The sequence below is a fragment of the Macrobrachium rosenbergii genome, chromosome 55, assembly GCF_040412425.1.
Source record: "Macrobrachium rosenbergii isolate ZJJX-2024 chromosome 55, ASM4041242v1, whole genome shotgun sequence".
Classification (NCBI taxonomy): Eukaryota; Metazoa; Arthropoda; class Malacostraca; order Decapoda; family Palaemonidae; genus Macrobrachium; species Macrobrachium rosenbergii.
In genome coordinates this window covers 87,557,130-87,584,229 of record NC_089795.1, presented here as the reverse complement: position 1 = coordinate 87,584,229, position 27,100 = coordinate 87,557,130, and the positions used below count along the sequence as shown (strand labels likewise).

Here is a 27,100-nt window from a genome sequence, read left to right as displayed (position 1 = left end):
TCATCATCATCATAAAAAAAACCATACCTCATCCCCTAATTTCTCATTTTAGAAAGGCCCGAAGAGAATGAGGCATTTAATAAGACCAACTTCACCTCGTTAGCGAAACTGTTGCATTAGGCCAAAACAGTAAAAATAATAAGTGACGAATAGCATATATGCTTCTTTTGTAGTCAGCAATATCAGTAATTAGCAACTGAAATTTCGACAGCAATAAGCGACAAAATATCGTCAAGGGATACCTTTAACTCTTACCCCTAGAATGCAAAGGCTCAGAAGTCTACCTACAAGCGTAACAGTAACAGACAATGACCTCTGCTTTGCCCCTCCCAAACTTGACCGTGACCTCTGTATTTCCTCACCTCTCATCCACGGTCAAACCAGCCCCTTAGCGCAAATTGTAAACTTTTTTCTCTTTTTACTCGACCTTTCTTGGGCCCACGGGGAATAAATAACAGGATTCAACACCGTAAAAAAAAAAAGATTCGAACATCTTTTCCAGATGAGTGAATCGAATCGTAGCTCACAGAGGAGACTCATGACGCCTCAAGCATATCTTTCTTTAAGCGTCGTATTTTGCCTTTATTGTCGTTTTTACTGTAGTTTTCGATATAAATCTAGTGGAAACAAGAATTGGAAGAACGTGACTGCTGCCGTCTCAATGTCGTTTTCTCTGAACAAAATGTTTTTGAATGAATATTTTCTCAGCTTCACTTGTTAGTCTAAATTTCAAATGGTTTTAGACGGTATGAAAATATTCCCAATCCAATAAAGCCTCGGAAAGGTTCATAACGGCACTACCGATTTCAAAAGATACAATTGGATGTAACTCCCTACAGGCTTTAAAATCTTTTTGTGATTTTTAAACATAAAGAACGTATCTGAACATGAGATCTTGCAAAAAAGCAACTATGAAACAGTCTCTTATAAATAAGTGACCTTGCTTTTAAGGGACAGATTTTCGTAGGCAAAAAGGAAAAGGAGAAAATAATCGTCTTATATTTGGTCTTTTGGGGGTTACAGTATTTCCTCTTCGTATCATAAATCAAGTCTAAGGCGTGTCGAATGATTAAAGGTTCTGTACCGAATTCAAAACGGTCTTCTTTTTTTTTTGGTACATGGGAAAGCATCAGTGAAGGAGGACCCACTGCAATTTAATTATCTCGAAGTGAATATCTACTAATAGTTATATGTAATCTAGGATAGACATATACGAAAATGAAGTGGTGACTCAATTGGGCTTGCTAAAATACATTATATTTCTCGGGTTGGATCTGAAGGGAAGTTTTTGTAACGCTATCATAAACATAAGAGCCCTGGAGCATGGTTTATAAAACTAAAAGAGAGAGAGAGAGCAATTAAAACTAAATTTAAGAAATATAATTTATGTTTATTCTACATACACACAACACACATCCCCGTGTGTGTGTGTGCGTGTTTACAAAGTGTTCAAATGGCAATTCCAGGCAAAAAGTATAGGGCTTTCTGGGACCTCCATAATATATCACATTTATTTTACCATTTTATATAAACTGTTTATTATTTCTTATATTACTATAGTTATTGTATTATTTATATTATTTCAAAATCTATTTAGCAATCATTCAGACCCCTGCATTAAGTTCACACCAGTCCTAACAATTACATGCATGGGACCCGCCACCTTCCCTTAACCAAAGGGATCCCTCCCCCACCCCCAAAACCCCGAAAGAGAGGTACGGTACTGGCTACGCCCTGAGCAACGATACCATATCATTGTCACTGGATTGCCCCGGGATAATTTAACAGAAGGAATGATATGATATGCGTCATTTTTTTTTTTTTTTTTTGCGATTGCGCACAAGGGAAAACTCCAATTCAGTTATATTTTATGGATAACGAGCAATTTCGCGTGATTCGGCTGCAAACAAACCCTTGACATTATAAGTACAATACTAGGAGGATGTTGTAAGTTGCAACACTAAGGTTATTTAGGCGTGACTTGGCAACAGCGCAAATGCTATGATGACAAATTCGAATCCGCTTCGACGATCAGACTGCAATCTAAACAATGCGTCGAACTCCTAGCGGTCATTTTTACAGTTAGAACTTTGCGATCGCCAAAACACGTAATCAGAAGACCCAAGCCGTCTGCAGTTTGTCAAAACAATAATAAAAAAAAAAGTACCTGGGCAATAATCATTACGGAATAAACTGCCGATTTTTTCTTTTTTTTTTCTCTCTCTCGTTTTAGGCTGAGGTCGACGGCCTGGAAAACCAATCGACGATAAAGATGAAAATCCCGTGAGTTTTGAGGTTGATTTGAGTCTTTTGGTTTATGAAGACCGATCCAAAACGGCTCAACCCGGAAGCAACGAATCTTGCCTTTTTTTTTTTTTTTAGTCATGCGATTGTTATATGCCAGCTTGCTGCGTTATGGTGACGAAGCTGTTTTGAGTAAAAAAAAAAGATAAGAATAAAAAGTGAATGCCCGCTAAATTGCCGTATGCTGACCATTGGAATCATACGTTATGTGTGCGCGCGCGCATACCAGTACCTGCGCGTACAGGTTATTGCTTTCAATACTATATACTGTAGGCCTATTAAGCATGTCGAGAGATAGTTCTTTCTTTCTTTTCTCGCCATTTTCATAAATGGTTTGGTTAGATACCTTTGCCATGAGTTTGTTATATAGTATATAGTGGGATCATTCAGATCCGTTACCTGAATGTTTTTTTTTTTTCCTAAGGCTTGGAATGTTGATAAAATGAGCCGCTCAAAACTTACTTTAATTTTTCATCGTTTATCATTAATCCTTGTATATTATTATTATTATATATATGACCCTGACCTGGGTCACGTGGAATTCTAATCTTACTGTGGGACATGCAGAAATCAAACACTTTGGTCTAAATTAACCCACATCACCCATCACAACCACCATTTCATATTTTGAACACAGCCAGACACAGATTCAAATTCTCACAAATAAGACTTTTTTTTAATCTTTCTCATTCCTAGACCATGTACATTCATTGTTATAACTTGACTCGAGCCACATTCAGCCTTATAACATCTTTGAAGTAACACATTTGCACTCTTTACCCATCCCTGGTACCCCGACACTATAAGTAACAGCTAGCACTTCCCAGCTATCTCAAACAGTCTTTGCCCTTCCATTCCTACTCATGCATACACACACACAAACACAAACACACACTGCCCTTTCCTTTTTGTCTCACTAAGTGCCAAAAATCTTACTTTCGCTCATTAAACAAATCAGTTAGCATACATGTCCTCTCTTACACATGGCATGAAAAAACACTTTATTAGTAAATATGGATGAAACAAACACATGCCGTCATAACTATACTTCAAAGTAAAGTACGTGCTTATGGAAGAGCCTTTATACATAGAACACAGAACAGTCCTACAATTACCTAATACTGAAAAACCTACATCATACCAAAGATTTTTGCAATGTAAAAAGATACTTACATTTCATTTACAGGATTGTCAGCTTGATTCTAGTGAAGGGTAAAGCAATTCATACGCCTGAAAGAGAGGTTAGCATTGACAGACATCTTGCTTAAGACAAATAAAAAGAGAATTTGACAACAGATCTACTGTATGTTTCAACTCAAAGCTGCAATATGGCTTATGATCTTTAATGATGATTAAAGACCCAATGAATAATCACATGTAGTAGAATCACATCTTTTGATAAAATACGTAAGTAGTAGCATATATTGTAGTACTTATAAATTGTTATTGCTAAAAATTCTTAACACAAATTTCACTTCTATGTATGAATTTTATCTAACTTTCATGAAGACCCACTTATTTAGAAACACCATTGTGCAATTTTTGATAAACTGAAAATGAAAAATAAAAAATTTCAAAAACCTTTTTTATTTCCTCCAAACATGTAACAAAGTAGTAAAGTGATTACAATAAGATGTATTACTATGCAAATTAGAGGCATCATGAGCATTTATAACAGGGACAGGATCCTATGCTTCAATTCCTGAGGTTCTCAACACAAATTAATCCCAGATCACTCGAGATGGAGGAAAGCTCAAAGAAGAAAATTATGAGATAGATCCTTTGTGTATATGGACCACAGTAGTAAATGAGCTACTTCATTAGCAATATTGTATAATCTTCGCCAATTAATGTAGAACCTGCGCATAACATGACTGCTCAGATCGTCTGGGTCCCATAAACTGCATTATTCATTTCTGAGACCACAAGTTTAGACTGATGGAAGCCATCAACCACCTCTGTGTTACAGTATGAAGTCGACTTTTTACATTAAATGAGGTTATGACAGTGGTAGCCACGTCAAAGTATTTGGACTAACCAAGGCTTCATTCAGACAATTTCAATGGCTTGAAGTGAGAATACATTAAGCTGAAGTTATATCAGCGATGATAAGGATGGCCAAAGTATTTGGACTAACCAAGGCTTCATTCAGACAATTTCAATGGCTTGAAGTGAGAACACATTAAACTGAAGTTATATCAGTGATGATAAGGATGGCCAAAGTACTAAAAAGGAACAGAAGCCCCCTATGAAGCTATGCTATCAAATATTACCAACCCTTACTGAGATAACTTCAGAAGTGGTTGCAACTGGTATTGTCCTTATATGGTAAAAGTGAGATATTTATGGAATGGGGAATTACTCCAGTTTATAAAATTGAGACCCAGAGTTGCTAAGAAGTAGTTAGAGAGGTTGGACTGCAAGATTGAACAAAAGAAGCAGGAATGGAGGTAAAAGTGGGTGCAGCTAGGGACTGAAGGGACACTGCAAACACCCTTTAGCAATACTTGCAGTGCACCACAAGAGGTATACTGACAGTAAACATTTGACTAATTACCATGTGTACCTAGACATCACCCGAAACTAACAAACTCCACGTTGCTGAAGGCTTTCATTTAATTGATTCTCACTTTCTTTTTTCACAATTCCTACAATATTGTGTGCTGACAGCCAGAAGCACAAAGCATCTAAATTAAAGTAAAGAAGTACCCTAGTCCAGCATCTTCAAGTATAATAACTATACAGTATACACTGTTATTTCGTAAATATTATTCTAGCGTTGGATAAAGGACCAAAATTGTTTTGTGTACTTTCTGATACTGTACTCAAACTTGTGCTTGCTCAGGCAGGTAATCATAGGTTATAGTACCTGTTGGTGAAGAGGTTATAAACTCTTCATTCTTGCCTTCAGAATTAATCATGGCACTGCTGGGAGGCAACAGTTTTCTCTTACAAACTTATTAACAAAACAAGAAGACCTCCTCCCAATCCCCAGATCTTGCTTCTTTGCATACAGTTCCCAGAAAAAAACACCATAACCAATACAAGAACTGTGGGTTTGTATGCAAAGACTTTTATAAAAACAATATTTTCAGTAATTGTAGGAGCATGAGATGAGGTGAGCCAGCAGGCCCCTTCGAAATAAAGTTGTTCAATTGGTTTAAATTAATTCACTTCTATGCCAACACATGTCCTTGCATAAATGCATCCTGTGAGAAGAGTGAAGTGTTGCAAGGGTATAAGAGGATTAGTGTGAACCTGTAAGCTCTCGCCAGCCAACAGAGACATACGTACATAACTATAGCCACATTATCATGAGCCAGGGAATTATTCTTTAAATATAGTAACACAAGTGCAATCCTACCCCCTGGTGCTCAAGACCTCATAGAAAAATTAAGGCAAAAGTAGACTGATATCATGTACCTGCACTTATGATGGCTACAGTCTTAATATTCCTGTACTGTAAATGCATGCAAAATGACCACCTAGTAAGAAAAAGTATTCTTAGAAATATGCTTTTTTTGCTGTTTAAAAAAAAAGTTTAATATCTGGTCCCCTTCAGCCAGTGTCAAATGACTCTCAAAAGAAAAAGGAAGGGGTTTTCTGCATTGTCATATGCTCAAGGCAGCAGTGCGGAATGGGAACTATGATACTGTTCTGAGTGCCCACAATCTGGGTCTTGGCAACAAAGTTGGGAGCAAGCAACAGACACCTGCGGTGAATGAAGTTGCCAGACAGGGAATAACACTCACTGACATGCCAGGAGGATGGAAAATCTAGCAAGATGGCTGTCTCCATTGTCAGGTGCCACAAAGAAGCCTATTGCAGTAGTTCATATGGAGCTCTGGTGAAGCTACAGAGAAAATGGTGACCATAGAAAATGAAAACAGTAGACTAGACTAGCATATAGTTTGTTATACATTACAGTACATACATACAACACCTATTGATCACCAATGTATAATACAGTAAATAATGACTGTTATATGTACGTTGTTTGTCTGTATTATGATAAACGTCTCAAGTGAGCTAACTAGCTTGCTCAAGTGCATTTCAAGTAAAATATGATTTAATTTGCTTTATTTTACAGTATATTGTTTTTTTGTGGAATGAACAAGAACTTAATTTTCATCTACATATGAAGGCTATGCATATGGCCTGGTTAGCCTAGGGTTTGAAGTAGCCTAGCCTATAATAAACATAGGTTTATTCCATTATTCAAACTTTGCAAATGTCTGAGAACTGGGTAGCTGGAGAGCTCTATCCTTAATGGAGATGATAAAACAAAGTGATGGAAAGAAGTAAATAGTACCTAAAAACAAAGATACATTACTTATTTATCAGTTACCAGCACAAACTAGGTAGCTTGAATTCGGAACCTGATTTGACCCAACAAGGCCAGTAAGAGTGGTAAGTTTCTTTAAGGAAAAGAAAGACCGAAGTATAATGCCTTTATTTTTTAACAAAATAACATTCTTAATAATGCCTTTATTTTTTACCAAAGTAAATCTGTTAATAACTATCATCCAAACTTTGAATACACCAAAATACAAAAATTCAAGTTCTGGGTCAGACACAATATGTTTATGAAAGAATCTGACATTCAGACAAAGCAATATGAATTAATATAATCATAGTCCAAAAATACTACCATGATGGAGCCCCTGTCTTCATGGTGCTAAGAATGTCAACAATCTTTTGACTTTTCATACACTTCGTATCTGTACTTAAGGCCACTTTCTTCCTGGGGCTCTTGAGGAACTGCCGGATCACTGGAATTACATACAGAAACATTACCAGAAGTAAGGATGATAGTAATGTTCCAATAAAATGAAAATCAAATCACTCTCAGAAATTTACGTATTTAATCCTTACAGCAACAAAGACTTACAGTACATAGTATACACTGATTCATGGAATCAAAGATTTTTACAACTTAACAGTAACTCCTGATTCACAAGCCAATACAGGCAGTCCCCGGTTTACGACAGGTCCTTCTTACAACGTTCCGAGGTTACAACGCTTTTCAGATATATTCATCAGAAATTATTTCCCGGTTTATGATGCATGTTCCGGGGTTACAACGTGTCGTACGCTGATCCGACGGAAGAAATATAGCTCCAAAACGGCAGAATAATAAAAATTCAGTTTACATCGTTTCCAATACACCCAGAGCATTAAAAGTAAGGTTTTCTTAGGATTTTTGACGATTTTCGATGATTTTTCGGTTTACGACGATTTTCTGCTTACGACACGGTGTAAAAACGGAACCCCTGTCGTAAACCGGGGACTGCCTGTATATCAATATAACAGTACAGTACTATACAGAACTATTTAACCTCTGTTACAGATACTTATATCAATCTTTGTACAAAACAGAGGTATGGTAAATCCTCTTGTGTAACTACACTTAAAAGATTTTGAACTAACTTCACTGCAGTAAAACTACAGTATTCTGAAAGTTTCATAAATCAAACTAGAAAACCTTGTCTCCTAAAACAGTCATTTTTTCTTCACCTCAGATCACAATAAAAGATGGGATTTTGGAGCAACTGTGAGAGGGGATGTCCACAGTACAAACTAGTGAGCTACCTCACATAAGAAAATCACAAGTTTTGTCACTCTTGTTGAGCCTTCTTTCAGTAATAAGCAAAGTTCAACTTGGAATTCACTGCATGGTTCTAGCATATGACTGTCTACTAAAATTCAAGACAGAACCATAACCTATCCAAGTCTTCATGTTGAATTTCCTTGTTGAGAATACACTCAAGTACACTTCCATTCTTTATGGTTTTATTGTATTTATTTGGTCTATTCTATATAAATATACACTACGAATAATAAAAATAAAAGTAATACAGAAAAATGCTTCGCAAACATACTTCATTAAGTAATATAGCTGAACTGCAGTTATTCTTTCTGTGGTATATTTTGCTTTTCTTCTTATTGATTGTGGGGTTCATTTAATAAGCTTCCAATTGGAATTTAGTGACACACCAGAAATAGAATATGTATCTCTTCCATAAAATGACATGAAAAAGGCACAGTTTAAACACTGAATATCTGTAGCTAATTCACATCCAGTGAGGGAAGAGTGCCCTCTAATGGCCTGAAGGAAGGCAGCTGATGATCTTGGTTGTATAGATATCATATACTATTACAGTGCACATACAATTACATGCACTCATGTGTATAATGTATTTTCAGGGATATACTTTATTTACTTAATGTTATGCACATTATCATTCATTCTGATGTTATTTAATGTAATACTTGTAAACCATTAGCTATGTTACGCATCGTGGCAACAATGTAATTACATGCGCAACACCGCTATTGTTTCCCGCCATTTATATGATGCATAGTTAGTTACTGTCCTGTGGTCACTCTGTCGTGATGTACGGATCTTCCTCCCGCCTCACGCCGCTGTATATCTGTCAATATACGGGATTTTAAAGAACCTACAGTATTATTTCATCACCCTTCGTTCCACCCATTACATGGACGTATGTGGTAGGGCTCAAACCCACATTGGTCAGTACTTATACAGCAAATGCAAACCTCAGCCAAAGCCTAATTAGTAAAAGAAGTTACCAGACAATGGTAAAACCTTAGGTAACATCCTATGAAATGGTGTTTACCTATCTAATGCCTTATTAATTATAAAAAACTTCAAAAGAAGCATCTTCTTGAGCTTCCATTTTGCACACAAATCAACTAAGTGGACTACGCCTTGACAGTTGGTTGACTTAATCAAGGACTTAAATGTACAGTACAGTATACTGAAAATAGTATCATGATCAATGCAGAAATGGAGATGATCACTGAATTATGCATTGCACAGAGAACAGCAAGGTAGGGAACCAATAGCCAAAATACTTTCACAGAAAACCAGCAAGACCTGTAGTTAAGCACTAACGAAAGAATTGAAAAGAATGAAACAAATGACTCAAAATGAATGTACAGTATCTAAACAACTACAGCAATGCTTAAAGACAATCTCAGATTCTTGTTTACATTCGTAAGATACGCGGTGCACTGAGGCAGACATTCCTACCTACCAGTGCTCATGCACTAACACTCCCTCTTAGCTAATCCGCTTCTTTTAAGTATGACTTTAGAACTGGTGTGTCCAGGGACAACACAGACCATAATTTGGCAGTGTATGACTGATGGGTTTTATATGAATTAAAGTAATTCTAAATTATGATTTTGTTTATGATCTATCAATTTTCTCTCAATATTGATTCCATTATGCTACATCAATACATAAAAAATAACATACTTCACTAATTTGAATTTCTCCAAATCTAATGGTGGTAAAAAGGTGTCGCAGGCAATGGTAGCAAGAATGCGTGTTACGTAAACCCGGTGCAGCTTCTCTGAGGTCAGTGCCATCTGTATGAAAAAATGAACTAAATGTTACATTAAAATAAAACACAATAAGTTTTGATCAATACAGCACACTAACTGGAGGTGAAACAATGAAGGTTGCACAAGGAAGAGCAACATGCAAGCAGCTCCTGTACTTAATGCCTAGCACCAGTGGTGGTAGCAAGACTGGCCTGGAAAATTGGCAACTCAATGGCCAATAATGAATCTCAATGATGAGTATTAGTCCCAGCCATGACAAGTTTCAGGTAAAGGTATTTACCAACTTGGTGCACCTGAATTAGAAATACTGTAATGGTATCACATACATCAGGCAGGATAATCCAACCTCCTACGCAAGACCTCTAGCGGGTTCATGAATGTTTTACCTAGCCACCATATGAACCCCTGCAGATTTCCTTTCAAGACCTTGCCAGATGGACAGAGTTCCCCTTGGCATATATAACCTCAAAGTGTGCCTCATTCTATTTTATAAGCCTAATCTTCATATGGCAAGCATAACTACTTTAAACAAAAAGCAACCTTTTTTCTCAAGTTTACTGACAATGCAAAATAAAAACAAAAACTGAAATCAATATACTCATTGATTCACAAAAATACATAAATACTGTACTTAATTTAAGATTTAGTTTTTAAATACTTACCTCTCCATTACATAGCTTTTACTACCGCTGGCACCGAGGCAAAAGCATGTATATGGGACAAAGCAATGAGATTTTATAAGTCAATTTAAATAATAAATTGACGAGGCCTTTTGTTCCCCTATTGTGAAACCTGTTGAGCTTTTGGTATACAAATACTGAACACAGTAGAAGGTTACACTTTAGATAAGCAAAGACAGATTTCATCCTTAACTGTGCTTGCTGAATCAGAAAAAAAACAGCTAACACATGGGAGAAGTTGAAAGTTATAGTAATATATTTGACATGCTGGCAATGCTACAGTCTTACCAACTCTGTGACTTCCTTTTCTGCACAATTATTTCTGCTACTCAATAACTTGCTCCCTGAACCTTTTCACCAACACTACCTTTACCTACAAAAACTGCACTGTTTACTTTGAGATTCCAACTGACTTTTAAAATAATCAGCACCTTTATTTTATAGTTCTGTGATCTGTCATGGAATGTCTTTTCACTATTACTAAAGCCATTCCCATATATCACAGAGCACAGGCAGGTCTGATGGAAAGCGTGCTCGAGTTAGTCACGTGATGATACAGGAATTCATCATACTCCTGTTCACTAACCACTGGCACTGTATAAACGTCTAATTGGTATTCTACTAATAAAAGTAACCTATGAGTTTATATGAGCCTTGGTAACCTACTCATTATTGTTTCCAAGTGCTCTATTGGATCTACCAGACCCCTCACAAGAATTCTGGGACTCGCAAGTTCTTGGCGCCCCTCGCAAACTGCAATTAGAGCAAAATTTGGTTGATAGGATTGCAATAAAAATTAGTTTTCAAAATGAAAAAATTTAAATTTCTTACATAAAAACCAATCAAACAAATATGGGGACCCAATTTTCATTCCCTCATTTCTTGCTATTCATATCAAACTCTCACAAACAATGAAGAGAGTAGGTTGTACCTACCGAATCATAAACAAGGAAAATGCATTTGGAATTGTCCTTTGCCTGTGTGGAACACATGAAAAGATGGTCTGTGTCAGGGGACATCTGAGACTTGAAGTGCGTGAACAGTGTGACAGATGGTTATGTGGGAGAAAATTACCTTGATCTTTCAAATAGTATAAAATTTTGAAACTGGTATTAGTAGAATAAGCATGATAATCAACTTAAGGAATTGGCTATTCAATACCTCATATAAAGATGAACCTCCTATAACCCATATGGTCTCAAGCTTGTCATCTTGCGAGCAAGCCTCCTCTAAAGCAGCTTCAAAACTTTGGCAGATTATGCTCCCATTGGTATCTCCAAAGTATTCCCTGATATAAACAAGATACAAAATATTTCAGCACACAGTAGTCTATAAAATTCTGACAAAAAATGATAAATGTATACAAAGTTTATAAGCCATTTCATTGCTTCATGCAACACATAATTTTTTTTTTAATCAAAACAATGGTATACCATCATTTGGTACTACAGGGATTCTGGTAGAACTTAAAAAAAATACTGAATAAGCAACAAGAGAAACTGTAATTTGTGGAGACTTGAATATGAGAAAAATATGACCAAAGGGCTAAAAAGAGTCTATTGAACAATGAACTGCACAGAAATGGTTTATATGCAGTTAAACAGTTATGATTTAACCATGTAAATTAAGACAGATAAACTGTAGAACTGACCATTAGACTTACTTAGGTTGCGAAGAAAGGATGACATTGAGACGACCAGGAAGTGGGCGGAATTTGGAAGGAATGGACTCCCAAGTCTTTCTTCCCATAACAACAACGTTCTTCTTCTTTGGGTCTGATGTTGTTTTTGTTATCCTGCTAAAGTATTTCATCTCTTCCCTGTAATATCAAGACACTTTGAAGCTCAGCTATTATGGTGCGGCAACATAACACATTCAGAATACACAGCACTTGTATAACCAATATCAAGGTAAAAAACGTATGTGTAAATGTTCATGTACTGCATAAAAGAAATTATCATGGTTTCCAGGCAGAACTCTAGAGAATCTCTGAGGCAGGCAGAGATATGAAAGCACATATCTTTGGAAGCTGAGGAGGAACAGAGCATTTGCTGCCCACCAGTTTGGGGAGAAGTTGTAAGGTTGGCTGTGGAGGTGGCACTACAGATACCTAACTTTAGAGTAGAATATACAATTTAGGCTAAGGGCCTAGCACTGGGACCTATGAGATCATTCAACGCTGAAGGGGAAATTGACATTATTTAAGATCACCACAATTTTTCAATCTGATATCAAGGCACCCATTTTTCTAAATTGCCCCTTCTAAAAGCAATGAAGTCATGCTTGACCTCCCTGGTCCTCTATACAGATTTGACACATCCTGCAAGTATCTATATAATTAGAAGAGCATCAATGGAGATCATATTACAAAAGAAATCCTTACACATCCTTCCATCAGCATATTAGCATCTTCATTTCCTCCTTGCCATCTAAAAAGTACAGCATTAGGGAGTCCATGCATTTTAAAAAATAAAATGGATTTGATATTCTTACGACATTTTCAGTGCTATAGAGAATATCACTCACCTTATTAATATACCAGCATGATTCTTTAAGATTCACCAAATTCATCTTAAAGCCTGCCAGACATATACATTGAATATTTCTATCGCAATTGGTTTCTAAAAGTAACCGAGATGTTACCCAGTCAGCCAATTGTGCAGGAAATGTTATCATAGAAATGACAAGAATTCATTTACTCTGAAATAGAGAGGAGGTAAGCATTCATTATCATAAAGTGAAGCATATCTCTTCGTATTAAATAGCAAAGCTGGACTTATGGGTGATAAAAAAAAAAGTCTGACTTCCCTCATCGGCCTGCACCAGCTGACACGTGGAGCTACTATATGCAGATGACATGTACTGGGTTGGATTACAAAATTTAAGTTTAAAAACAAGAACTGGGGCAAGAAGGCCCTTCAGTGCTGTTCCCTTAAAATCTTAAAATTCACTACAAGACTAAAATTTTGCATCTGAATTCTTATGAATCTGAGCAAAACAAGAGAGAAAATCCTACTTCCTTTAAAAGACTCGTTGGTCTTTCTTTGGATCTCTGCTCCCGATAATTCATTCACAGAGCTTGCGTGCAATGAATTGGCAGTTATTTCACAGCTTATGCACACATTCCATTAAAATGTGCATTTCTGTAACAACTGACCAGCATATATAACAGTGCAGCCCCTTCCTTTGCTCACTGCAGCATTACGAAGGTGTGTGTAAAGTACAGTATGTAAGGCCAATGCACATTCTGGCCATACAGTAATCCTTGCACCTTGTTCAAAACTTACTCAATTTCACTTTCTTCATGATGGTTTCTGAGTTTTTGTTCCTGATTCCTTGTTAGGTTAGTTCACCTTTCTTGACTCCGTTTATTTTTTAAATCATTTTGACATACACACCTGTTAAATAGATTCAGGGATGATAACCTCTTTAGCTACCCCGGTCATCTTAACATCCACTTGAGATGGCAAACAACTCAAGTTTTTATATTTTCTTGCAAGAAGCAGGGTCAACCAGTCCAGCATTTCTTGAACCACAGGGTCAGTACACATTAATTTAAAGGTGCACGCATATTACTTGAACCACTTCATGGCCGTGCCTTTGCTGGTCTAAGAGGGCTATTGCCACTCTTGTGATCACACAACAAGCTGAAAAACAGTGAAAATGATGAGCCACTGAGCAAGATGCTGTTGTGCGGACAGCAACACTTTGAGAAGTGTTCTCGATATAACAGAAGATGGGTATGTCATGTTTCTTCTTCCAACACTGTATACGTAGTAAGGTAATCATTTTATGTCAAATAAAGAGGAGAAAGTTAAAAAATATTTATTTACAGCAATTATACAGATTACATAGCACACACTACTAATATTACAAAAGATTTGACACTGTCATCTATTTCTTTGGTACAATAAAAATTGCAGGTAGAAAATCATCCCCAGAACCAAAATGCAAACATCCAAAGAGGTATCACACCGTTTCAGGTTCTCCAAAATAATGGTAAATGCCTGTTACCAATGACGAAACGGGACACAGCCAGAGGGATGAATAATGACATTCAGCCTTGAACCAGCACTTACAGAGTTATTGACCACTAAAACAAGAAGAGCACTATACGTTAAACTATCCGTTAAAATTATGTGGAATGTAGATCAACCCCAAAAATCTCCACGAAGACAACTTGTGCCTGCGCAGAATCTAAAGGTTACAGCAAGAACAAGGAATGCACAGAACAACAAAGAACCTGAAACATTTTTATAAGTAGCAGAACGTAAACGGGACGAAAACTGTATTTAAAACATACATGTTGAACAACCCATGCCTCTCTCAATTCTGAAACAAAACTTCCAAGCTACTGTAAGAAGTGTCCCTTAAATAAGAAAATAAACTTTACATCAATATGCACCTTCAAATTTCAATACAGAACGGAACACGGAGACATTAACTGTACAGGCATGATTAATTCTCTAATAACGATCTCTAATAACGAAAACTGAATCAACACATAAAGCACCTGTGCACATGCTTTGGACAAACAAATACAATTAAATCCCAAGTTCTTAAGGTTTCACATCCAGGGTGATGTCAAATTGCTACCTGGAATTTCAGACACATATCCTTTTAAAAAGTTTATCCAGAATGCTGCAAACTAAATACCATAATAGAGGTGCTTCTGCTACCAAAGATTGCTTCTTTCATCAATGGTAACTGTATACAACCGAGACAATTGATATATATATGTGACTATCAATTAAGGATTACACACAAGCTAGGATTCACTTTCAAGCCAGTTCCAAGGGATATGGAACGTGTTTACAGACATAATTTACAACCTGCTTCAGTAATAAAATATGTATCACACATAAATAAAGAACCTTTGAAGAATAATTGATTTAGCAACAGACCATTTTGAAAAATACAGTAGCTATTATTTCTTACTCTTCCAAGCTGGGGAAAAAACTGCATTACATGATAAGCATTAGTAACAACAAAAATTTGAAAGAAAAGAAAATTTAAAATGTGAGCTTTTGATTCCACTAGCTACACATTATGCTCTGCCATTTAGCAACTTGAACAATGTGATTTCTCAAAGCTGCAGGAACCTGAAAAGCAGAACTCTGACACAAAAGAAAAGTCAAGCTACATTTTCCCCCTGTTCAAAATCTGAATGGAAACAAGCAGATATATATAAAAAGAACTGGTAAATGAAGCAAGATGAACAGAAGAAAATTAATCTTCCCTTACCGATCCCCATTAACAGATAATGGAGTATAATATTAATTACATAACATGCTTTGAATACCTGTTCTAATCTCAGGAAACAGAAAATGACACATCTTCAACACAAACCCTTTAAAAGAATTTTGTCTGCCTGCTCGTAAGATATCAAATCAACTTGTTACAGTACTACTAATTTATTAGACATGACAGTCAATCCTTCATTTTTCTATACAAACAAATATTCCAAGACAGCTCTAATAGATTTAAGAATCATATAAAACCAGAAATTCACTGACAGCCCTCAAATAAGAATTTTAGCTTGGTAAACTGCAAACACAAAATGAAAAGAGATCTATTGGTCAGAATGTGAATGTGACTGCCATTTAACAACTTTGAATTACTATAAAGTGGAGTAAAAAGAAAGGAAACATTTTTTTCACAATCTCCACTCAACTTCAAGTGTAAAGGGAAGCAAAACAAAAAAAGAAGCATCTACACAGTAACTCAACCTTGATATGTAAGTAGGGGCTGAGTTACTGAAGGAATCATCCAATGTATTTTCACACACCCTGATGATCAGCTCTCTGCTAACCTCCATTCTTTGAGGTTGGCTTCCCTTCTAAATAGCAAAGACTCTAAAGGTTTGTCCTAAAAAAATAAAACTGCATACAAGTTTTAAACTGATAAGAGATAAGTACTAAAAGCTCAATTATGAAGTATAACAGGAAGTGATGTGGTAACAAACTTGGTGGGCAAAGTTAAAAACTGAGTGAAGATAATCAGGAGTTCACTAACCAGCTGTCTACTAAACCTAAGAACTTTCACGTATAAAGACATACAATTTTGAACACATTAGCCCCTTAATAGTATTTTACTGCATGGTCTTTGTTAATTATAAGATTTTGTCACTTTCTATATAAGCCCCCAAAGATTTAGAGACCTCATCATGTACCGTAGGCAACATAAGACATTTCAATATCGGCCAAATTTTGATGATACTGCTGTTAATAATATGATACACCCTCATCATTATCTAAATATCCAAAACAGCTGAAAAGTTATGGTAACATTTAAACACCATATTGATAAGAAAGAATCAAACAAAAGATATAAGCACTCGATGCATACTCTACGAAGACAACACAAAGAGCTCTCCAACAAACGCACGGACCAGTGCAAACCTTCATCTCACCATAGTAAGTGTTGAAAATACACTGTACTGTGCTTCTGAGTGTTTTACAAAACTCCTCTGCATGGGTTTGAGTTCGACCAGTTCAATAAATATGGTATGCTTTTTCCAAAAGCATGCTAGCATGTTGCAGATTTTCTTGCACTAGTAACAAACATTCTCGTGTAAATTAAATGCATTACCATCTAATGTTCAATACCCTGAATGTTGTGTATTGTGGTACTTAAACCATTTCCTCTCTTACAGCACTACCAATAACTTGGAAACCCACTCACTTCCTACAATACTGCAAAATGTTGATGCAACAGATATTTTAACAAATGTTTCAAGTGGGTAAGTTACGGTAATATACAATACAGAACTCAAAGCATGGCACATACATACCACAAAAAAAATTTATGTCACTTTCAGATATCTACTGTACATTTTTTGAAGGTTCCAAATTTCATTCACTTGAAAACATAGATAAAAACTATAAATGTACACTCAAGCTACTTATTCTTACAAATATTTATGAATAAACATCATAAGTTCACTTCAATACCAAAAATTTCATATCGATGTTACATTTTGTAATGCTTTTACTTTATTTCACACATCACCACACTATACTTACAAATATCCCTGACGCACACTTCCAAATACTATAGTGTGGCAATGTATAATACTCTGTCTGTCTATGCGAGATCTAGTTAATATCAATAACCATCCAAAAGTCAACGTAAATGAAAAGTTTATTTAATAGAGTACCTAAAATTAGATAAAGCAAAAAAATGTCAAGTTTCTAGCCACATAGCCAGTAAGACACAATAAAATCAACAGTATCACAAGACAACTTTACTACAAAATGCCACTGTTCATTGGTAATTGACATTTTGATATACACAAGTTTATTTCACCAAGGGAAATGCACAATTACTTTTCATATTCACACATATTTCTCAATCATATTTCAGTCTTAGCCTATTTACCACACATGGAATTATCAACCTAACATGCAGCTGGTGGCGTTGGTAACCCAAAGAGTAAGTCCGACCTAGAGTTCATGAAATGTACAAGTGCAAATGACGTTACTATTGAAACAACACCTCCACACACTAAGGCCACTTCCTCTACTACTGATGGGCGGAGAAACAACATGGCATCAATCGCTTGCCAGCCACTTTCAGCCCAAGTTGAATACATCCCTGACTGCCAGTCATAGTCTTCAATCATAAAAGCAGGGCTCATGGCCTCGGTCTTTCGAGCAGTTGTACGGTAACACGTACCATTGGAAACCCTGGGAAGATAGCAATATTGATATATTTGGTAAAAACTATCGGCCTTGCATTCAGTTTCATTCATATCCACTTCTTCTCCCATGACTCTTGCAAAAATGTTGCTCGTGACATAAGTTCTCCCAGTTTCTCCTCTCTTGACGTTAACATACATCTTAGCGGGTTTACCGTCATTCATTTCATTTTTCAACAAGTATCCACCAAAGTCTTTGAACATTGGGCAACTTGCATTCACTGAGTAACAGTGCAGCAAGTCCCCTGTAAAATTTTTATCAGCAATGATCTCCTTATATTCTCTGGTAACCATGGTATACAGCGTTGTTGCTAAAACACTGGCAACATCTGCTAAGACTTCTCCTTTAATGTTTCGATGATCATCAAATACTGTCTGATAAAACTTGTTCTTAAAACTTTCTTTATGATCAGCAATGACCAAACCAGATATGTTGACATGCTTCAAGAAACTCTGAAAAGATGCTGGAGGAAGAGGTGCTTCTTCTGGGGCCCTTTCAAAAACAATGCCACTGCTGGAGTTCGAAGCCGACATATTGAAGGCCGTCACCAGTACCCCAGTCTGCAAATTAATTTCAGGATCACTATTAGAAACTGGGTCAGTATGAAGATACAAACGTTTCTCTTCCATCTTTCCAACCTGTGAAATTTCAATGAAATAATCAATATGAGTGAAATTGATTTGAGACATCTGATCTGACATATCCTCTTGCCTCTGGAATGGAAATTCCCCCTTCTCCATGTCCCATACCATACGAGAGGAGCCGATGTAATCCCAAGTTTCTCCTTGATAAAGAATAAACATGATGTTTTTGTTACTTTCAGCAGCCATGATCTCTTCCCTGTGCCTGTTAATAGCTTCTGCTGTAGACATAAGTGTAACCAATCCAGCGACTGCAGAAGCCACTCCTGGGGAGATATTGTCATACATGGATGCTGCATCCATTCTTGCTGCAACAATGATTACAGACTGGTCAGCCAGGTCTTCTGAAGCATTCATCGGCTTGACAGTGCCCCACAAATTGAAGTCATAGAGGGGGTCACAAAAGTTAACAGTGCTAAACAGACTTGGGAGCGTCGCACGTCTCATGCAGACCTCGGTGTTCGTGGTTCCGAACATGTGAGATTTCAGTTCGAGGGCACACAGGGGCCAAGACCGTGGCTCTCCATCTTTCGGCGCATTAAATTCCTCGTAACAGGAAATGATATTATCCACAGAGGTCTGATTATCGATGAGAAAGATAGGGAAGTCCCAGTTGGAATAGAGAAGAGCAGAACCTGGCGGGTTCCACGGGTTCTTCTGACAGTAACTGGTGTACTCCGTGTCACTCGAGTGATTATAAAGACCGTACTCTTCGTTGGGGCATGGGTAGTCGCCAGAGAATCCCGAGGTCAGCATTTTCTCGGGGTCGAACCCTTCGTGCACCAACACGACGACTCCCGACACTTTCCCCGAATCCTGGGCATCTCGCAAATTACTCACGGTCAGGAACTCGGGCGTCAGGGCCAACATATAGGGATGGTGGGGTCCCTTGTCCAGCACCCAGTCCAAATCAGACCTGTTGTTGATGGCGTGAATCACTCCTATGTTGCCATTGAATCTCGAGGTGCAGCCGATTTCGTGGGTGCCATTGAACCTCTTGAAGCACGCCATGTCACTCTGGATCTTGTCGTAGATCTTCTCCTTGACCCTGTTGCTCCCCGAGGTCGCAAAAAAGAGGGAGAGCAACAAAACTTTAGCCAAAAAGGCTGGCACTGTCACTGGACTCGTCGCCATCTTTGTTATGACAGAGAAGAGGTAAACAAATTTCTACCCGAGAGAATTAGAAAGGAGGTTGCGTTCACTTCCGTTTTCTCTGCCTCATAATATAAAAAACATCATGCATACTGCGTATTGCACAATTCTATTCGAGTTCTTCAATAAATATAATTAATTTAAAGGTAATATGACACTAAATTCACGCCCACTTGTACTTAAAGCTTGAACCCGACGTTAAGATTAGGACAACAACCAACTAGAGTCAGGAACGTAGAATATCAGAAACGACCGAACAAATCGAACAAGTTTCAAGAAGAAAAAAAAAATACAATTAAAATACCAGCGAGTTTTGTCTTGTTCGGAAAATGCCACATTCCAATTCTACTGTGCATACTGAGGGCCGGCCACTGCTATGAACTGATTACCGTGCAAAGTCAACATAACCTATTTCGAGACAACTTTAATTTCTTCTAAAGTCTGTTTTTAAATCAACAGCTTGATTCATTGCGACTTATATGTCACTCACCTCCTCCCATAACGAGAATATGCCCAGTTATTTGTAACAAAACTTTAATAAAGCTGTATATGTAGCAGAAAAAAATCCCATGATCAATCTTTCTAATGACAAATGCGACACAATCGTAAGCATAAAAGTATAACAAAGGTACATACATATTTCTAATCATGGTGACTGGGCCTTTGAAATAACATGCCATAAAACACTGTCTCGTGATTTTTAATTATATAACTACTTTTAAGGGCTTTTAAAAATATGTCTGTGCAAAATAAGGAGTATCACGCTTGACCAAGAAATTTATCGCCATATATACTCGCTTCTGAGCTAACGGTTCTTAAAGAAAAAGTTAACGACGGAACACCCAATATGTCAGTCGAAATTATACACACACACACACACAATTACACATAATATATAATTTTCTGACCTTTAAAGATCCTTGCTAATTGATAGGGAAAACCAAATTTGTCTGAAACCCTTATTTTCCACCTTACACAATTGTTACTACCCTCTAAAAAACAGCAGCAAGTTTAATTTGATTATAAAAGAAATAAAACTAAGATGGTTTGAAGTAAAATGTAGCTGAAAGACGTGTGTGTGTGATTATTTCCACTTTCAGTACTCCGTGTGTTCTTGTTTAAGAATGCAATTCGCGGTGAATTTTAATTTCTCACGAGATTGTCGCTGCTTTAGAAACTATATATCAGTAGTGCCTTGTCAAGTCTGCCTTCTTATCGCAGGCGTTTCCTCTTGATTCTGTTCGTATACCGGATGCAATTATGCAGTTTTACGTTCGCTACGATGCAAAGTCGTTTCGATACACACCCTAGGATAGTCATTAAGTAAGTATAAATTCGATTCGAAACAGAATCAATTCAGTATAACTATTTGAATATTTATACGTAACTTAGTAGTTTATAGTTGTTTCGTATACATACATACATACACACGCACAATTAATGCATAACTGCATCACATTTACGAATATAACCAAGAGGAAACTTCTGATATAGTTTCTAAAAGTAGCGACAATCTCGTAAAAAGCTTGAAAAATCTCTGCAGATTGCACTCTGAAACAAGAAGACACGGAGAGAACGAAGAAAGGTACACATAATGACAAACATATGTGTTGTTTCAGCTAAATTTTACTCCATAACATTTTAGTTTTGTTTCTTTCATGACCAAATTAAACTTGTGTTTTGTTAGCGGGTAGTAGCAATTGTGTAGGGTGGAAAAATAATGGTTTCAGGCAACTCTGGTTTTCCTTAACAGCTAGCCAGAATTTTGAAAAGGCGGCTCACGTCACAAAAATTGATCGTAATTCTTTATAAAAGGTCCGCATCAATATTTGGTGTTTGTTTGATGTGTTGGGTTGTGCCCTTAAGGGGGGGGGGGTTGCGCCCCCTCCGCTAGGCCTAGGTAGGGGCACGGCGCCCTAGGTTAGGTTAGGTGGTTGTGTTAAGTTACTGTACATATTAAGGGGTTTTGTATTATTTTAGTAAGGTCAAACACCAAATATTGATGCGGACCTTTTGTAAAGAATTACCAAAATTATAACTATACATACATATAAGTTGATAAATTCCTCCACTTAATTACTTACAGCCAAGATCATGATGAGTACATCCTGAAATGCATATACAGCACATTACCGTATTTTTTTTTTTACGATAGTTCTTCAGTTTGGTTGCAAATAAACAGACATTCCCCAAATACAAATAAGAAAAATACCAAATTATATTAGCACAAGCGAGATCGTCTTCATTTCCGCGTTACGATGGAATAACATTGGAAAAACTCAACGCGGGAACATAAGTGAATTTGGTGTGGGGAAAATCAAAGAGGAAACAAAAGGACTTTGAATTTAAATTAGGTAGGCCTAACGTCGCAACCACAAGGAATTCTTTACCTGAGCAGTAGAAAATGAAACACAACACGAGTGCTTTGGGAATCATATGAACTGAACCTTAAAGAAGTTATTTCATGCAAATTCTATTTGGAAGAAAGATGAAAAATGGCTCACGTCCTTTCAATGGATATTAAAATGGAGAAAACTAAGCAGAAAATCAGTTTTGTGTCCGTAAAGAGTGCAATTTCCAAAGAAATTTTGCATCAGGGGACATAACATATTTTAAACAAGAGATTACAAATACACCTCTTTCTACCACTAAAATCAATTTGACAAGAGTAAAATTCATATTTCAATAGCACCCACACCTGTCTTCCAACATACTAAGTAAAAACTGTTTTCTAGAATGGACAAAAACCTCATATCATAAGTGGTAGGGCATAACTATTTTAAAAGTGGGCTAATCTTATAAAATTGTACCAATCACTTTAAGCAATGAAGAGGCTTCATCATGCTGGACCCCAGCCTTTTAAAAACATCTCTTGTTTTCTTTGTCCACTTTATTCTTCAATTTCTATGAGGGGATGAAGTTTCTCACAGGGCCCCTCCAATGCGCTCGGTCTGAACCTCTTCTACTGTCAAGTTTCCTCCTTCATATCAACCTTTATAATGTCTAATGCCAATGTTCTGGTTTCTCTACCCCACTGCACTCCATCTGCATCAAGCTTCCTCATCATTTCTCATGGCATAACTAGTACATCACCCCTCTGATCTTACAACTTTTAATTACCCTAGCTTCCAAGCTAATGCCTCTTCTCCAATTAGCCTACATCAAGTCACCAGATAATATATTTCAAACTTCAATGGTGCCAGTACTTTGTGTCTCAGCTAATTCATAGTATTATTGTTAGTCCTAGACATCTGAACTTACCCTTCCTTTTCAGCCTCAATGCAAACTATTTTCTGCGTCATGTTTTATTATGATTCAGGTAAAATAGGCTATTTTTTCCTGCCTACCACCTTTCAAACCTTCTGTCCTCAATAACCTTTCTTCACTTCAGCATTTGCCACTCTGCCGGTATTGCACAGTACACTCCTACTACGGTTCCACTGAGCATGACAGCTCATGGTGTGCACACAGCATAAGCAGTCTAATATGCCTCTCTTCCTTATAACTCTTCCTCTCTGTTTACATCACCACAGCCCTCTTTAACCCCTTGTCTCCAGAGGCTCTACTCTTGGGTAAGTTCTTTATCATCAGTAAAACTTAAACATATAAAGTACACGTGATCAGTGGCCAAGCTCCCCCTTTCCTCCCTAGCTAAGAAGTGGAGGTTACACATCAATAGTTAAACATATGGTTAGTAGTGATCAATGTATTCATAATCCCATTAAGTTATTTCAGTTCATTCGTAAAGTTTAAAGATACTGTACTGTAGTGAATCCATTTCCACTAATGAAGCAGGCACAACAGCTAGTGTCTAATTCAATACTGGCAAAGAAGGAAACATGGGAGGAGTCTGGAAATATATGTAAACTGGAGAATACGAAAAACCTAAGTTTGCTTTGAAAGAAAGAAATGTCAGACCTATCATCTACCTGTGCAAGACACAGAATCATAAACTACAAGAAAACAATATGAGAAAGGAACTGCACATGTGCAGTTTCTATCAGCATAACCACTTAGGAAACAGAATGACTTCGATTTATGATATGTTTAAGCTATTATAAGTTTATACAATGTGTTAAAAACTTACAGAATACTGTACAAAGTCTTATGAAAAGTATACTGTGTGAAAACAACGTCTGGCCAATTCATAAGATGACTTATAATTGATGCACAACCACAATTTCTCTCAAACTTAGTAACACTTGATGAAGCCCATTTCCAGATCAACAATTATGTGAATATAAATTTACATTTACCTATCTTTACTGGAAAAAGCTTAAATTCTAGCTTCAATTCCAAAAGCATTAGTCGTGAATGTTCCTTCAATTCTGCCACAAGTAAATTTTGTATTGTGACTGGATCATCTGATGAAAAACCCCAAACCATGAATGTTAATTCCATTTCCATGCACTGTGCATTAAAGCCTCATAAAGTATAATGTTCCTAGGTGATGTGAGATGTGTAGCCTACATTAAACTGTGAAATTCTATTGTCAACACTATGCACTGACATTTCTCCATATATTTATTTGCAATCAACATTAACAATGTCATTTTTGAGACTAAAAATGCCGTTCATTGGTCTCATAATAATAATAATAATAATAATAATAATAATAATAATAATAATAATAATAATAATAATAATAATCATACAATAATAATAATAATAATAATAATAATAATAATAATAATAATAATATCTGAAAAACATCAAAGGAATATATATAGGAGTACAAATACCAATAACAACAATAACTGAAAATCATCAAAATAAAACACTGTTACAAAGTACTAATCACAATCTTCAATATAATTTTCAGAATCATTCTAAGATTTTACGATTTGTGTATTCTCTGTGAAATGCACATATGCCACAGCCTTATCTTATAATTTATGTAACATGTATAGAGAAAGCCCTTGCGACTAGGATAGAGCACAGCGTTCACAGTTGCGTTAGATTTCGGTAACAGTTTAATTGAAAATTGGGAGCCATGTTTAGTACCGTCCCTTGGGGATGAAAGTAAAAGCATACTAAACAACAGTAAATATCATAAACATAAACAAAATAAAACAAAAAACACAAACTTAAACATATGGCTGAAAATATTCTGGTCAGCGACTGGCGGGAAACAAGCCACAGTAAGCTAGTAGTCTTCAAGGGTAAATGCACAGTTATGGTCAACCAAGTCAAGGCACAGTGCCCAAGGTTAGGTTAGGTTAGGTAAAGGTCAGTCTGATCAGGTCATATTCTCTAAAAGACTGACTAGGCCTACAGTAGCCCTGGCCCCTTAGGCGCACTCAACGTTGCTCCGTCTTGTTTTACCTCATGGGCCTAACTGTTGAAAATAGCCTAGGGGGGAAGAGAAAATACTAAAACTGGAAGTTTGCGCCTTCCTGCATTGGGTTGGGAAAGAAAAAGTCGGGATGACTTATTTAGCCGGTATCTCTGAGCAAGACCTCCAGCACAGACTATTACTGTGGAAATTGAACTTTCCGATACTTTTAGCGTTGCTGTTGAAGGAGGTGGTGTTGTTTATTCTCGGTCAACTAGGAAAGAGCTGATGCCATGCTGTTGCTAGGGAAGGGTTCTGAGCGAGCTCAAGCCTTATGTTGAAAAAAGTAAGTATACCTTAGTTTTACCAGACCACTGAGCTGATTAACAGCTCCCTAGGGCTGGCCCGAAGGATTAGACTTATTTTACGTGGCTAAGAACCATTTGGTTACTTAGCAACGGGACCTACAGCTTATTGTGGAATCCGAACCGCATTATAGCGAGAAATGAATTTCTATCACCAGAAATAAATTCCTCTGACTCTTCGTCAGCCGGCCGCGGGAATTGAACTCCGGCCCATCGAATGACAGTCTGAAGCTCTACCGAGTCGGCCAACAAAGGGCTAGCCTTATGTTGAAGAAGAGATTGGCTAAGGAAACTGGTAATTCTATATATATTAGCTCCGCGCCTGTTTTTACCTTTTCAACTGGTTTTTTCTACACTTTTAGGGGTTCTGATACTGGCATCTGTTTGTTGTCAGCCAAATGGAATGTCCCTTCGCCGTGTTTAGTACTGGCCCGGGGGGGGGGGTACCAATACGTCAACAAGTTATTGCACTTGCCGGACGGGATATGAACTGTTCGGAACAGACGTACCCGTGCTCTGTCTTGTGAAGGTCGCGTATGGAAACCCCTTGCTGGATGGAATTCACGGGTTAATTACAGGTTAATTACACTCGAGCGCCAAGAATTAAAGGTAAATTCATAATTAGCAACCAAAAAATGGTAGAAAAAGTCAAGTTATAGTGCCGTCGCCGCCGCGGAGCTACTATGTAGTTCTTATCAGGAAACCTAATATAAAATGAACTACAATAACCTAACGTACACTAACCTAACCTAGCTGGATGTGTTACTTAGTCAGGGGTCTCGGTAATTTTTCGGAAAACTCCAGCCAGCCATTTCGGAAGGTTCCAGTTAGCCATTTTGCATGAAAAACCATTTTGGGTTTTCATTTTCATTGAAAAATGGCTAGGGAAAAGAACCTGAAAATACCAACGGTAACCTAGGGTGTTATTTTGCCGTGGTAGCTATGTCGTAATTTGATTTGATTAATTATTTTTCTCTATTATTAAGCATTTGCAAAGGTCATGTATTGAGAAGAAAATTTTGATGAGTTTTATCCAAGAAAAATATAAGTTGTAATGTGGGAGGTGGGTGGAGTCTTCCGAAAAATAACCGGGGTCTCCACCCCCTGGATCCCCGTGTAAAGGAAACTCCACTTTTTACCAAAAGTTCCCCTTTAATAATGCAACGTGCTACAGCATTCCAGGATGGCCAGCATGCAAAAACATAATCAGTTCTGAGGTTAATTACAGGTTAATTACAGTCGACCGACAAAAAATAACGGTAACATCTCAAGTCAAATTTTAAAGGAAACATCCGTAGCGGAGTTAATGCTTAGTTCTAACCCCCTTATTTATCCTGTAAATTGACCTTAACTTCCACGGCAACTCTCCATTTTTGCCAATCCCGTTATTCTCACAAGCGGCGACAATGATGTTCAGTTTGGGTGACATGTTTTGGACGTTAAATCCCCTTCAGGTGATGGCACAACTCAATAACACTGATACAAAATCGTGAATTGGCGGTAGTTCTAGTAGTATCACTTTGGTTCATTCTTTGGAACGGCCCACCATCAAAATGGTCTCATACTCTAATTCTTGAATTTATGGTGCAATTACAAGTATTAATATTGC

At 37.1% G+C, this 27,100-nt stretch overlaps 2 protein-coding genes across 3 annotated transcripts; both read right to left on the bottom strand.

Moving 5' to 3' along the window:
* Positions 1 to 6,742: 6,742 nt before the first annotated feature.
* Dhfr (dihydrofolate reductase) lies at positions 6,743 to 27,001 on the bottom strand. 2 transcript variants are annotated; one of them, XM_067099375.1, is made up of 5 exons: positions 26,838 to 27,001; positions 12,022 to 12,177; positions 11,520 to 11,646; positions 9,590 to 9,702; positions 6,743 to 7,076 (listed from the first exon to the last, which is right to left on the bottom strand). In XM_067099375.1, the coding sequence occupies exons 1-5, from the start codon at positions 26,918 to 26,920 to the stop codon at positions 6,992 to 6,994; spliced, it is 564 nt and encodes a 187-aa protein (XP_066955476.1). In that variant the 5' UTR covers positions 26,921 to 27,001; the 3' UTR covers positions 6,743 to 6,991. The 2 variants fall into 2 exon arrangements, with proteins under 2 accessions (XP_066955476.1, XP_066955478.1); XM_067099377.1 differs by lacking the exon at positions 6,743 to 7,076 and adding an exon at positions 8,617 to 8,738.
* On the bottom strand, positions 14,170 to 19,872 carry Nct (Nicastrin). Its single transcript, XM_067099374.1, has one exon. It carries the CDS (start codon positions 19,831 to 19,833, stop codon positions 17,758 to 17,760), a length of 2,076 nt encoding a protein of 691 aa, XP_066955475.1. The 5' UTR covers positions 19,834 to 19,872; the 3' UTR covers positions 14,170 to 17,757.
* Positions 27,002 to 27,100: the final 99 nt, after the last annotated feature.

Bases quoted from the DNA above. Each gene is read 5' to 3' on its own strand.
- Nct (XM_067099374.1), bottom strand. From the start codon at position 19,833: ATGGCGACGAGTCCAGTGACAGTGCCAGCCTTTTTGGCTAAAGTTTTG.
- Dhfr (XM_067099375.1), bottom strand. From the start codon at position 26,920: ATGTCACCCAAACTGAACATCATTGTCGCCGCTTGTGAGAATAACGGG. The intron at 9,703-11,519 runs GTATTGAATAGC...TTTTTCATACAG, and splicing joins GAGGTTCATCTTTATATGAG to ATGGCACTGACCTCAGAGAA. The intron at 7,077-9,589 runs GTATGTTATTTT...ATGTAATTCCAG, and splicing joins GAGAAATTCAAATTAGTGAA to TGATCCGGCAGTTCCTCAAG.